A 14,524-nucleotide genomic window follows, 5' to 3' on the forward strand; every position below is an offset into this window, starting at 1 on the left:
AAGATTGGTACAGAATTAAGGTTTGATGTGATTGATTGAATGATTGCATTCATTTGATTTTGACTTGTAATGACAGGCATTTCGACACCAGGTGGCGGCCCGTCTGTCAAATTTTAAAAGTCAATGAGGCCCCCGAGCCAAAAAGTTTGCCCACCCCTGATCTAAGTGCTAGAGCCCACTGCAACTACATAGCCAAAAAGGCATTAAGAGTTGTTAACCTAATCCTACGTAGCTTTTTCTCTGGTAATATCACACTACTAACCAGAGCATACAAAACATTTGCTAGACCAATACTCGAATACAGTTCATCAGTCTGGAACCCACATTACGTATCTGATATTAGCACAATTGAGAAAGTCCAGAAATATTTCACAAGAAGAGTTCTCCACTCCTCTACTCGTTGTAGAATACCTTATGCCACCAGACTTGAAAGTCTAGACCTAGAAAACCTTGAATTACGCCATCTTTAGTCTGATCTAAGTATGGTATATAAAATCATACATTGCAATGTCCTACCTGTCAATGAATACTTCAGCTTCAACCATAACAACACAAGAGCACATAATAGATACAAACTCAAAGTAAACCGCACCAAACTTGATTGCAGGAAATACGACTTCAGCAATAGAGTGGTCAATGTCTGGAATACTCTACCCGACTCTGTAGGTTCTTCCCCAAACCCCAAAAAACTTTAACCTTAGACTGTCTACTATTGACCTCACCCCTTTCCTAAGAGGTCTGTAGGGGCGTGCATAAGCGCACCAACGTGCCTACCGTCCCTGTCCTATTGTTTCTCTTATTCTTTTATTTTTCTTATATGTACCCATTTCATGTATTCACAACTATGTATACACTTATACTTATTATCTTGTAAACAATTGGCAAATCAAATAAATAAATAAGATAAATAAAAATAAAAAAATAAAACTTCCTCTTAGATTCCACCAATTATTGCCTCCTTGAGTTACCAAAGTCTAGCATTTCAGAAGATTCTGTATTCTTGCCAACATGCATTGAAAGTTATCACATTTCTTTTAATCGTTCGATTTGAGGATTTCACCTTTCTAGCACTCCCCTGTTCTCTTTGCCAAATGTCCTCTTGTTGACAGATGGCCTCTGTTCAGTTTCAGATGAAACAAATTCTCTGGATTCTTTTTTGAATACAAATTGAAGGTGGAATGTGCCTTAAATCACTAAATTTATTGACTCAAATCCTTTGTGGTGAAAGCTGATATTGAAAAAAAAATGCACTGAATCCTGACCAGATTTTGCTTATGGGCTGTCCAGAATTTGACCGAGTCTCGAGAATAGTGGACGCCCCTGAGTAAAGCACATGATTTCCATCTTGAAGTGACTAAGGAAATTTTGACACTTTGAGTTATATAACCCAGCATATCAAATTCTGGGGGAGGATTTATGAAGAAGGCTGGAACTCTGGCATGGGCCATTTCACAAACTCTGAAGAATTGCCAAGTTGGTTTCTTACCAAATAAAAATACCTTTTCTAAACTTGCTCCATCAGAGCCTTTCCCCATTCTTCATCTCCAAAGCTCCTGTCAACATGGCTCCTTGGACATCCTTCCTCCTCAACCCAACCATCATCTTCTTGATTTTACTGCTGCTGTTAGCAAGTCTGTTTCTGAGCAACTTCAGCTGGTCATCTCGACTTATGCCTCCTGGACCTACTCCGCTCCCTATCATTGGCAATTTGCATTTGATAAATATTAAAAGGCAAGATGTCTCATTTATGGAGGTAAGGAGCAAAGGGGTGATGGTTTAGACCTTCTGTTATCAGCAGGAATGACCTGGATGGTTGTCAAAGACTCTGCAGGTTGAGAAGTAAAGTTATGGAGATGTAACAGTATAGATAGACCCTGGTTTGATTTAAATCATGGTTGGTTTACTTTGGTTTTAAGTCCTATTTAAATCTTTGGTTTAAACCATGTTTTGGATTGATTTGAATCATGTAAAAGCTCACTTTCTGCTCCTAATATTCATATTGCCTGGGGATAAATTAAATCTGTATGCATGGGTACAGTGCATGGTACTGCACGGTTGCATGGGTACAGTTGTACTGCAGCTGCTATGCTATAGACACATCATATATTACTGCCAGAGTATCTACTGGTGTGGTTGTCTTTGACTTGTCTTGATTGCCCTCCCATCCAGTGGTGGGATTCAACCAGTTCACAGTGGTTTGGGAGAACCAGTTGTTAACTTTTTGAGCAGTTTGATGAACTGGTTGTTGGAAGAAATCATGAGGGCTGTTAAATTATTTGAATCTCACCACTGCTCCCATCCAAAACTTTATTAAGAGATCAAATAATATTCTATATTTCTTTTGATGTCTCTTTACAACACATGAGGGCAGAACTCTAGCCATTCTTAAAGGTTATGGCAGATAAGGATGGTCCCACAGGGTTTAGGGAGTCATATCTGCCCAAATACTCTTGCTTGCAGACTCTGAAAAAGTTCCCAGCAGAGAAGGCATGTTGTGGTGAAATCTGAACGTTTGCTCATACCTTAAACACGAGCCGATTTTCTGCACTAGACTTTCCTGTTATCGGATGAACGAAATGTTATTCTCAACGACAAGTGGATTTTTTTTAAATTTTGTGCCGAAGCTTTTTTTCAAAACAATTTTAAAAAGCTCAAACAAACCCAACCCAGAAATGAGCTATTAGCAAAAATTAACAGACAGTATTGATGACTTAACTTGAACAAGCTAAAAAAAAAAAAAAAAGAATATTTTTAGGTGTCATAAAAAAATCTAGGCGTTTATCACCTGAAATTTCTTGAGCCCTCCTATGCCAAGTTTAAAAACAGGCAGGTACAACTATACTTGCTTTAAAATGTGCTTTGCATTTCAAGGGGTGTTAATCCGCACCAAATGTCATGTGAATTGGTGCTCCTAGTATTGATGGCTCTCTCTGTCAACCCAACCTTAATGTAGTTTCACAGGTTGTGTTATTGCTCTGACAGAAGAATAACTATATTCTGTGGAAACTCCCCCAGTTGTAGAAGGGGTGTGTGTGTGTGTGTCAGGCAGTGTATTATGTCGCTTGCATTGGGAGGGGTTGTATGCCAAATAAATACACAAAACAGGGCTACCATAGATAGAATCCAAGCAGAGAATTGGAGGTTTATTTTGTCACTTAAAAGAGCAGGGAGAGTGATGGGAAGATATTTTCCCATCTGAAACTTTAGTTTAGACCAGTGGTTGCCAACTGGTGGGCTGAGGACCACTGGTGGTCCATGAGAAAATTTTGATGGTCCACAGAGAAATGCCCCCCCCCCCCAAGCAATTAATCCAGGCTGCGCAGGAACACAAAGCTTGTGTCGCTTGCATTGCGAAAAACACAAGGTAGGGAGTGGGGGGGGGGAAGGGCGGGGGGGGACTTTCCCCACTCACCCCACGTGCCTTGGCTGGCCACCAGGACACTTCTTTCCGCTTCTTTCTTCTTCTGCTTTTGGCTGCACGCAAGGAAAGCAGCCAAAGTCTTGCTTTCTCTCCCCCAAACTCCGCCAGAAATGAGTCTTTGGGACCCTGCAAGGCCTCCTGCTCCAAGAGGCTCACAAAGACTCATTTCTGGCAGAGTTTGGGGGAGAGAAAGGAAGACTTCGGCTGCTTCTGCTGCTTTCCTTGAATGAAGCCAAAAGTCTCTCTCTCTCTCTCTCCCTCCCCCCCCTCCTGAGAACGGAGCTAGAGACAGTATCCTGCGATCCCAAATAAAGATCGGTCGGTCGGTAGGAAAACGGGTTGGAGGATTTTCCTGCACACTTTGGGGGGGATTTAAAATGATGAGTTTGGTGATCCCTGAGGTCCAAAAGGTTTAGACAACATTGGCCAGGAGAGGGCAAAGTCTGATGTGATGTCGCACAGCTTTCTGTCAGAGGGACCTGGGGGCCATCTAACTTTCCATGCTAGATTCCAGGAAGATCATGAGAAGAAGACCTGATGAGCACAGACTTTGATTGTTCCTTCTCAATGCGATGAACTCAGATGGGGACATTTACCATCTCATAGGAGAATGTTCCTCTAACCCAGAGGTCTCCAAACTTGGCAACTTTAACACTAGTGGACTTCAACTCCCAGAATTCCGGGAGTTGAAGGCCACCAGTCTTAAAGTTGCTAAGTTTGGAGACTCCTAACCAGAGAGGTTCAGGAGGTGGGTCCTTCAGGGAGAGTCTTTTTGGACCCTGATGGTGGGAGGACCTTCTTCCCCCAAGGAACTCAGTTGGCTTCTCTCTCGCCTTGGTTTAGACTGCAACGGCTGCTTCCTTTCAGAGTGGATCTTTGTAGGGGAGGAGCCAAACATCTGCAGGGGTGTGGTAGCCCCCTTCCAACTAACCAAACTTGAGCAGTCTTTGAAACTTACGACTTTTAATAATATCTGTTGGACAGAAAGGGGCTATTGGGCTGCCACAGAGAGGAGGAAGGGGTCAAGCTCTTTTCTAAAGCGCCTCTAGGCCAGACAAGGAATAATGGATGGAAGCTGAACAAGGAGAGATTTAACCTGGAAATAAGGAGAAACGTTCTGATGTTGCAGGAAATTACGAGACTCAGACCTTGGAATCCAAAAATAAGTTGGTTTTATTTGCGCAGACAGGTTCGGAGTATTTTAGTGAGAGTCACTTCTGAACAACTTTCTTATTGAACAGCACATGCCTATATACTTCCTCAGAAGGGGCAAAACACAGAAATATACCTTGTCAGTCATCCATTGTCAGTCATAACTTGTCAGTCATTCATTGGTTACGTGAAACACAGCTTTCCCCCTTCCCTGTTGCTAGGCTAGGATGGCTGGATGTCACAAACCCATCATGCTAAACTCCCTAGCTTACAAGCGAGACAAGATATCTTGGCAAGTATGACTTTGTGACCGATAGATGATCCTTGGGGTGTGGCATTTCACAGTTCCTTGTTCTTTTTCTTGCTAATACCACATATTTCACTATCTATCGTTATTGTTATCATTATTTCTCTAAAATTAATATATATTTTATGTCCTGCCTTACTGACAGTGATAACAATCAACCCATGGAATAGAAGTTGCCCTTGGAAGTTGTGGGAGCTTCATCCCTGGAGGCTTTCAAGAAGGGATTGGACTGCCATTTGTCAGAAATGGTGTAGGGTCTTCTGCTTGGGTGGTGGGTTGGACTAGATGACCTACGAGGTCCCTTCCAACTCTAATTATCTGTTAGCCTCACAGGATTCCAGTGCTCGGCAACAGTAAGTCCTGAATGTCTTCTCTTTTGTTTCCTCCTCCAGCTTTCCAAAACCTATGGCCCTGTCTTCACGCTCCATCTTGGCCTGCAGAAGATTGTGGTGCTGGTCGGCTACGAGGCGGTGAAAGAGGCCCTCCTGAGCAAAGGAAATGAGTTTGTCGACCGGCCTCCCATCCCCATATTCTTACAGATCCAACACGGGAAAGGTAACCATGCTTGGGGATGAATGAGATAGCTGATCTTTAGAGTCCAGCCTTCCAAAGGTGCAACGGAAGGAAAGTAAAAGGAGGTGGCCGAATCAGAGTGTTCTTCCTTTACATGTTATATACGCTGCTCAAAAAAATAAAGGGAACACAAAAATAAGACATCCTAGATCTGAATGAATGAAATATTCTTATTAAATACTTTGTTCATTACATAGTTGAATGTGCTGACAACAAAATCCCACAAAAATTATCAATGGAAATCAAAATTAGCAACCCATGGAGGTCTGGATTTGGAGTTACACTCAAAATTAAAGTGGAAAAAAACACTACAGGCTGATCCAACTTTGATGTCATGTCCTTCAAACAAGTCAAAATTCTTTGGACTGTTAAACGTTTATGACCTGGACCGTGTATTGGACTGGGCTATTTCTTAAAGTAAACTTTAACTCAATTTAGTGTAGCTGTGTGTGGCTGAATAATTATTCATAACTACTCTCATAAATGTTTCCATGTGGATATCCTTGTTACTCAAGGGTTATTCTGTACATATCATAACAGGTTCCATCCATTGTTGAAAGATTTCTGCTGTTAGATAGGCTCTGATTTCTGGTCACCTTCATTCCCGTTTCTTCTCTGCTCCGTGGAGCTAATATGGAGAGAAATAAGGCTGACCAATTATAGAATTGGGAATTCTCTTCTATGAGATACGATCCTCCTTTGATGGGATATGAATGAAGGGAGTGTGTTCCTCAGGTATTTTCTTCTCCATTGGAGAATTATGGAAGGACACACGCCGGTTCACCTTGACCGCGATACGGGACCTCGGGATGGGCACTTCCCTGATCGAAGGAAAGATGCGCGAGGAGCTCAGTTTCCTGGTTGAGAAGGTCAACTCCTTCAAAGGTGAGAGGCTTCTTCTTCTGATCTTCATCCTGGGTTCTTCTAGAGCTGTGGTGGCGAACCTTTTCCACACTGAGTGCCCAAACTGGAACACGCAGGCGGGTGTGTGCATGTGTGTGGCTGGAGTGGCGGAAAACTAAAGACCAGCTGGCCGGTGCATGCAGGCCTGTTTTCAAGCCATTTGGGGGGGGGCATTTTGAGGCTGTTTTTCATGCCAAAACTGGCCCAAAAACCAGCCTGAAAACAGCCGGAAAATGGTCAGGAAAACAACCTGGGAAATGACTTGGAAAATGGCCTGTTTTTGGGCCATTTCCAGACCGTTTTCTGAGCTGTTTTCCAGGCCATTTTTCGGCGTTCCAGCGCCCGCAAAGACCAGTTGGCTGGCACGCATGTGCATGCCAGAAACCAGAAGAGCAGCTGGCGATGGTGCGAGTGCCCACTGAGGGGGCTCTTTGTGCCACCTCTGGTATGCATGCCGTAGGTTCACCTTCACAGTTTTATATCCTTCGTCTGTTCTTGGAATCCTCTTCTATTCTTCTTCTTCTTCTTCTTTCTTTTTTAAGGCGAGCCTTTTGCATTGAAGACCTTCTCTGCAGCTCCGACCAATATCACCTTCATCATCCTCTTTGGAGAGAGGTTTGACTACGCCGACCCAACTTTCACCATCCTCCTAAGAAACATCGAAGAAGTGATGGGTCTTCTGGGGGCTCCGCCCTTACATGTAAGATGATCTTCCTCTGCTTTTCCTAACCAAGGGCAAAAGGCATTCCAAGAGGCCCCGAAGGCACTTTTTTGTCAAGACTTTCTGGTTTTTTTTCTTTCTTTCTTTGAAGAGGTTTCACTTCTTGTCCAAGAAGCTTCTTCAACTCTGACTGGATGGTGGGGAATGGAAGGATTTGTACCTCTTGCAGACAGCTGGTTGTTTGCATCCTTTTTAGAGAGTCGATGAGGCCACTTGGAATAGTTCCAAGAAGTCTCCCCCACCTATTTGCACTACTTAGGTGACTTTGAGGACGCAGATCAACCTCCAGGTGGCCTCAATGCCTCTCTAAAAAGGATGCAAACGACCAGCTCTGTCTGCAAGGAATATAAATCCTTCCGTTCCCAACTACCCAGTCAGAGCTGGAGAAGCTTCTTGGATGAGAGGCGAAACGTCTTGAAAGAAAAAACAAGATGTGTCCATTTGCCTCTTGAGAAAGCATTGACCTGGATGGCTGAGAATCTGCACAGATCTCCAGAGATGGTTTTTCAACTGCTGGTGGTTTTAGAGTCGAAAGCTAACCCTGGTTTGCAACCCTCCACTCTGCCCGCATCCTGAAGAGGAGGAGGAGGAGCAGGAGGGAGGAGAAGAAATGAAGGATCCTTGGTGTTCTCTGAGCTTGTTTGGTTTCTTGCAGACTTTTCACCACCAAACTAGGTCACATCATCAATGCTAGAAGGGAGTGGGGGATTGCACTGATGATGCGACCTAGTTTGGGTCATAAAACACCTGCAAGAAAACCACCCAACTCCATGAGCCCCAAGGACCCTTCGTTTTGCAAATGTGAATGCTTCTGGCTTTCGAAAGAAACGCTTGTGGATAGAAAGATGCGCAGCGGAGCAACCCAAATAAGCGGCTTGGAAAAGCTCCCTGGAAGGAAAGGAGGAATGTTCAGGGCTGTGGAAATTGAGGGAAGAGAGACACCCTGTCAGGGCCTCTAGATGTGTTGGCATTAAGTCCCACATTCCCCCCCAGAAAGCAGAAAAGAGAATGACAGGAGCCAAAACATCATTCAGGCCGGAGATTGCCAAGGGCAGTTCTGGACTCGGAATGATATGTTCTGGTTATAATTTTTTCCCCTTCATTCTCTTGATGGAGTCCAGTATATTCTTTGCACAAGAAAAAGACCAGCCATTCCAGGCTGTCCCATTTCCTCCTGGCTTATTTGGATACGGCTTTGACCCCATTAATTTTCAACCCCATTAATAATTTCTGAAATTTCTGGAATGATTCTTTTTTAAATGCTAAAGATCAGGAATAAATCTGTTGCGCTCCCATGGCTCTGACTCCTTTGTGCTCTACCAGATTTCTAAAAGGGCCATTTTAAATTTTTGGTGGTTTTTTTTTAAGTTGTTCCCTTTTCAAAAGAAATTTCATTGCTGTCTTTTGGTTGTTTTTCCCCTCCAGAAAGTGTTTTTTCTTTCTCAAACTTACATTTATGGATGATGTCTAGAAAAAGCCAGTCGACTTCCCCTAAAAGCCAAAATTTATTTTCTATTTAAATAGATAGATGGATGGATGGATGGATGGATAGATAGATAGATAGATAGATAGATAGATAGATAGATAGATAGATAGATAGAGATAGACATATGTGTATGTATGTATGTATGTATGTATGTATGTATGTATGTATGTTGTTATTCAGCTTTGTTAACTTAAGAAAACACACACACACACACACACATACATGGAGAATAGCTGCTCTTCGTACCTTCAAAATGTTGAATTAAAATTTGAGCCTTTCCATAGTTAAAGCTCTGAAGTTCCCCAGTTCCCCACGAAGAAGATCCTAAAAACATTGACTAAAGGAACAGGCACCAGAGTGTAACCTCGTTCTCTTTGTGGGTTTGATCTCGGTTCATTTGCTCTTTTGCAGGTGTATAACGTCTATCCCTTCCTTGGATTCCTTCTCAAACCCCATAAGATGATCTTGAAAAGGATCGAAGAAACCTGTGCCATCATCGAAAAATACATGCGAGCCAGCAAGGAGACGCTGAGCCGGAACCAGCTGCAAAGCTACATCGACTCCATGCTGTTCAAACAGCAGCAAGAGGTTGGGGGCTCCAAGGCTTTGCCGGCTTTGCCGTTTCCCTCTGCTCCGTTAGGCGACCACAGAAAACTTAACCGCATCCTCAAATAATTTTCCAACCTGGGTTCCTGAGATGTATAGGATTATAATTCTTCTTTCTCTCTCTTGTTCTGTTTCTCTCTTGTTCTCTTTCTCTTTCACTCTCTCTTTCTTTCTCTTTCTCTTTCTCTCTCTCTCTCTCTTTCTCTTTCTCTCTTTCTCTTTCTTTCTCTCTTGTTCTCTTTCTCTTTCACTCTCTCTTTCTTCCTTTCTCTCTCTCTTTCTCTTTCACTCTCTCTCTCTTTCACTCTCTCTCTCTCTCTTTCTCTCTCTTTTTCTCTCTTGTTCTTTTTCTCTTTCTCTCTTTCTTTCTCTCTCTTTCTCTCTCTCTCTTTCTCACTCTCTTTTTCTCTCGTGTTCTCTTTCTCTCTCACTTTCTCTCTCTCTTTCACTCTCTTTCTTTCTCTTTCTCTCTCTCTCTATTTCACTCTCTCTCTCTCTCTTTCTCTCTCTTTTTCTCTCTTGTTCTTTTTCTCTTTCACTCTTTCTTTCTCTCTCTTTATCTCTCTCTCTCTCTCACTCTTTTTCTCTCGTGTTCTCTTTCTCTTTCACTTTCTCTTTCTCTTTCACTCTCTCTCTTTCTTTCTCTCTCTCTCTATTTCACTCTCTCTTTCTCTCTTTTTCTTTCTTTCTTTCTCTCTTTCTCTTTCTCTCTTTCTCTCTCTCTCTCACACACACATACACACTCACACCAATCTGCCTTCCCAGTCCACATTCTTTTCTTCAACCAAACCAATTTTTGCCTCTTGTGTTTCAGGGAGAGAGTGGCAAGAAGAAGATATTTCACAACCCCAATGTCGTGGCTTCAGTTCTTGACCTTGTCATGGCTGGGACGGAGACCACGGCCACCACTCTGCAGTGGACCATTCTGCTGATGATGAAGTACCCTGAGATTCAGAGTAAGCCAGCATTTTCTTTTGCTAAGACACCTGGATTGGGCTGATCCCCACAAGTCATAGATTGCCTAGGAGCCGGGCTTATCTCTCCCACTGTTTTCTTCCTTCAAGCCACGAGGCTTCCCCTCCCACCCTGTCTGTCAGTTGGGCACCCAGGAGAACATCGCACACCCAAGTAGCCAGAAACGGCTCCAAACTAGTCAAGGGCCACAGAGTCCTTGACCTGGAACAGAAGAAGCAGAGATAGCAATTGAGTTCCTCCAAAGTTTAGACAGTGGTTACGATGGCCTTCTGGTGGCTTGGCGGTTGTCCTTGGAGGGCCAGCAGATAGACTGCTTTAGAGCAGTGGTCACCAACCGGTGGGCTGGGGACCCCTGGTGGTCCGTGTGAAAATTTTGGTGGTCCGCAGAGAAATGTCGCCCCCAAAGCAATTAATCCAGGCTACGCGGGAACACAAGGCTGCGCTGACCACATGGCCCGCCCACCCGCTGGCCCCCACTCTTCAGCCAAGCGCAAACCTTACCTTGAGTAGAGCCATGCAGGCTGGAACTGGAAGGTAAGACCAACGTCAGGGGAGGGATATCCGCCCCAGGGTGGCTTGCTGACGTCGGTGGGAAAGTCGGTCCCATATCCCAGAGCTGCAGGAGTCACAGGACCGGTCCTTTGGTCACCCCAGAGCAGCTTCTCCAGTCCATGGCAGGCCGGTGCACCCATGTGGTGGAGTAGATGCTCCGGGAAGACCAAAGGGCCAGTCCTGTGATTCCTGCAGCTCTGGGATATGGGACTGACTTCCCCACCAACACCAGCAAGCCACCGTCAGTCAAAATTCATATTAGTGGTCCAAGTGGGATTTAAAATTATGAGTTTGGTGGTCCCTGAGGTCCAAAAGGTTGGCGACCCCTTTCTTTAGAGCTCTTCCCAACTTGCTAAGAGGGTTGGAGAGCAGCTGATCTCCTCAAGCTTCCTGCTGTTGAAGGGGACAACTCAAGGAACACAGCTGCCTGCCCAGGGCTGATGAAGGAAAGGGGCTTTAGCTTCCTGGCCCTGACTTTCGGACCGCTCCTCCTGCAGGGAAGGTCCAGCAGGAAATCCAGCAAGTGCTTGGATCAGAGCGTTTGCCAGTCTACGAAGACAGGAAGCAGATGCCCTTCACCAACGCCATGATTCATGAGGTCCAGCGGTTTGCCTCTGTCGTGCCACAGTTCCCACGCTGCACCGCTGTGGACACCCATTTCCGAGGCTACTTTATTCCAAAGGTATGAGAGTCCCAAGCGGCAGGAGAGATGGTGGGACCCTTTGCGGAGAAATGGAGATGTCCATGGAGGTCCATGTTGACTTGGACCATCCGGGTTCAGAATTCCAGCCACGAATAGAATAGAATAGAAAATAGAATAGAATAGAATAGAATAGAATAGAATAGAATAGAATAGAATAGAATAGAATAGAATAGAATAGAATAGAATAGAATAGAAAATAGTATAGTATAGTATAGTATAGTATAGTATAGTATAGTATAGTATAGTATAGTATAGTATAGTATAGATATAGAATAGAATAGAATAGAATAGAATAGAATAGAATAGAATAGAATAGAAATAGAAATAGAGAATAGAATAGAAAAGAGAATAGAATAGAATAGAATAGAATAGAATAGAATAGAATAGAATAGAATAGAGTGTAGAGTAGAGTAGAGTAGAGTAGAGTATAGAATAGAATAGAATAGAATAGAAAATAGAATAGAAAATAGAATAGAAAATAGAATAGAATAGAATATAGGAATAGAATAGAATATAGGAATAGAATAGAGAATAGAATAGAGAATAGAGAATAGAGAATAGAGAATAGAGAATAGAGAATAGAGAATAGAGAATAGAATAGAATAGAATAGAATAGAATAGAATAGAATAGAATAGAGGAATGGAAAGGAACGGAACGGAATGGAACAGAACAGAACAGAATAGATTTCTTTATTGGCTAAGTGTGATTGGATACACAAGGAATTTGTCTTGGTGTGGATGCTCTCAGCGCACATAAAAGAAAAGATACATTTGCCAAGAGTCAAGAATCATCAGGTACAACACTTAATGATAGTCATGGGGTACAATAAGCAATCAAATCATACTAGGAAACAGTCAGTAAAAATCATAAGGATACAAGCAACAAGGTTACATACATACAGCCATAAGTGGGAGGGGATGGGCGATAAAGAGTGATGAGAAGATTAATAATAATAGTAGTGAAGACTTTGTAAATAATTGGACAGTGTGGAGGGAATTATTTGTTTAACAGAGGGATGGCTTTCAGGGAAAAGCTCCCCTTGTGTCTAGTTCTGATGTGCAATGCTCTATTGCGTCGTTTTGAGGGAAGGAATTGAAACAGTTTATGTCCGGGATGTGAGGGGGTCTGTAGATATTTTCCCAGCCCTATTTTTGACTCAGTGCAGTATACAGGTCCTCCATGGAAAGCAGGTTGGTAGCCATTGTTTTTTCTGCAGTCCTAGTTACCCTCCAAAGTCCGTGTCTCTCCTGTCGGGTTGCAGAGCCAAGCGAGATAGTTATAGAGGTGCAGGTGAAAGACTCCATCATTCCTCTGTAGAACCGGATCAGCAGCTCCTTTTGGGCAGTTTGAGCTTCCTGGGTTGGGTGATTTCTCAATTTGCTTCTTCTCCAGGGAACGCCGGTATTTCCTTCTCTGACATCCTCGCTTTATGACGAAACCCAGTGGGAGACTCCCTACAGGTTTAACCCCAACCATTTCTTGGATGCTGAAGGGAACTTTGTGAAGAAAGAAGCCTTCTTGCCTTTCTCAATAGGTGGGTGAAGAAGACCCTCTGAGCGAGGAGGGTCCGAGGGTCTAGAAGAGAGAGGGGATTGGCTGGGAGGTCAGTCTACAGCAGGGCTGTCCAACCTCGGTCCCTTTAAGACTTGTGGATTTCAGCTCCCAGATTTCCCCAGCCCGAATTCTGAGAGTTGAAGTCCACAAATCTTAAAGTTGTGAAGGTTAAGACAGTCCGATCTACAGCTTGTCCTTTTGTGGAGCAACCAAGAGAAGGTGGATGAGATGAAACCTATCTCTAGAAGATGAAGCGGCCCACAAGGATCAGGCGAGATAGATTGAAGGCCACACATTGTTGGAGTTCCAGGATGCTGGGCAGCATCATGGATGTCTAACTGCTCCACCAGGATCTGGAACCAAAGTGGTTGTCCAAAACTTTACCCTTCCTTTACCCTTTGATCTCCTGGTATGTTTTACTAGTCGGGGAGAATGAATAAGAAGATGGAGACTTTTTCCTGTTTTCTGGGAACCTCAAGAGCCCTCTAGGCTATGAGGGAGTCTCACCTTGGACCTCTGTTTCTCCAGAACTTTGGGACAACCCTCAGGTGAGTCAGGGCCTTAGGGCTTCAGGTGCAGGAACACCATCTCTATGCGCTCCAGGACGTTTTAAGGAGAATTGCCAGTATTACAAACTTTTCTGTCTTTTGTTTACAAAGATTCTCAGTCCTTCGGGTCATTGGTTGTCCCAAAGGTGCCTTTTCAAGGGGCAACTGGACTTCCTTGTTTTTCTTTGAAGATGTTTCACTCCTCATCCAAGGAGCTTCTTCAATTCTGGCTAGATGGTGGGGAAGGGAAGAAGTTATAGACAGCTGGTCATTTGCATCCTTTTGGAGGGCCGTTGAGGCCACTTGGAGGTTGGTTCTTCTCCCCCTTTTTAAAGATGACCGTGGGGTGCTTGTTGCAGGTCGCAGGAACTGCCTTGGAGAAAACCTGGCCAGGATGGAGCTCTTCATCTTTGTGGTTGGATTGTTGCAAAGATTCGTATTTCAAGCCCCACCTGGAATGAAGGAAGAAGACCTGGAACTTACGACAGAACCTGCCTTCACTCGGAGGCCACATTCCTACTCCACCTGTGCTGTGCCCACCAGTTAGGACCCTGGAGAGGTGTGGACTTCAACTCCCAGAATTCTCTGGCCGCTCTCCTGTCGCTTGGCTTAATCCAGTATTCTACTCTTTACAACTGCATAAGTAATCTTGCACCAGCGTTTCTTAAGCTTGGCTACTTTAAGAGGGGCAGACTTCAACTCCCAGAATGCTCCAGCCAGCATTGCAAGTTGGGATATATTACAAAACACAGCTGGCTGGGGCATTCTGGGAGTTGAAGTCCAGACCTTTTAAAGTGGCCAAGGTTAAGAAACACGGATCTAACACTCATTTAGAAGCTCTTATGTTAAAGCATCTTAAGGCCATTGACAAATACGGTTCCGTGACGCTTTGCAAAATATCTGGCACTATGCTTTATTTCCAAACTGAAATCCAATTTAGAGATTGCGCTAAATTAATGCTACTGCCATTAAAGTGGATTGCAAATGGGTGGAGCTGTTTGTGTCCAGTTGCTAGTAACACA

At 43.8% G+C, this 14,524-nt stretch overlaps 1 protein-coding gene across 1 annotated transcript; it reads left to right on the plus strand.

The window, feature by feature from the left end:
• Window positions 1–1,529: 1,529 nt before the first annotated feature.
• Window positions 1,530–14,490, plus strand: CYP2W1 (cytochrome P450 family 2 subfamily W member 1). The gene is made up of 9 exons (XM_087942269.1): window positions 1,530–1,753; window positions 5,273–5,435; window positions 6,189–6,338; window positions 6,899–7,056; window positions 8,975–9,151; window positions 9,984–10,125; window positions 11,194–11,378; window positions 12,793–12,934; window positions 13,862–14,490. The coding sequence occupies exons 1-9, from the start codon at window positions 1,562–1,564 to the stop codon at window positions 14,047–14,049; spliced, it is 1,497 nt and encodes a 498-aa protein (XP_087798395.1). The 5' UTR covers window positions 1,530–1,561; the 3' UTR covers window positions 14,050–14,490.
• Window positions 14,491–14,524: the final 34 nt, after the last annotated feature.

The sequence above is a fragment of the Notechis scutatus genome, chromosome 12 (assembly GCF_049901735.1).
Source record: "Notechis scutatus isolate UNSWTSFEM ecotype Mainland chromosome 12, rNotScu1.2, whole genome shotgun sequence".
NCBI classification, from domain to species: Eukaryota; Metazoa; Chordata; class Lepidosauria; order Squamata; family Elapidae; genus Notechis; species Notechis scutatus.

Coding starts and splice junctions, on each gene's coding strand:
- CYP2W1 (XM_087942269.1), top strand. CDS start 1,562: ATGGCTCCTTGGACATCCTTCCTCCTCAACCCAACCATCATCTTCTTG. Junction 5,436..6,188: donor ACAGATCCAACACGGGAAAG/GTAACCATGCTT, acceptor TGTGTTCCTCAG/GTATTTTCTTCTCCATTGGA. Junction 7,057..8,974: donor TGGGGGCTCCGCCCTTACAT/GTAAGATGATCT, acceptor GCTCTTTTGCAG/GTGTATAACGTCTATCCCTT.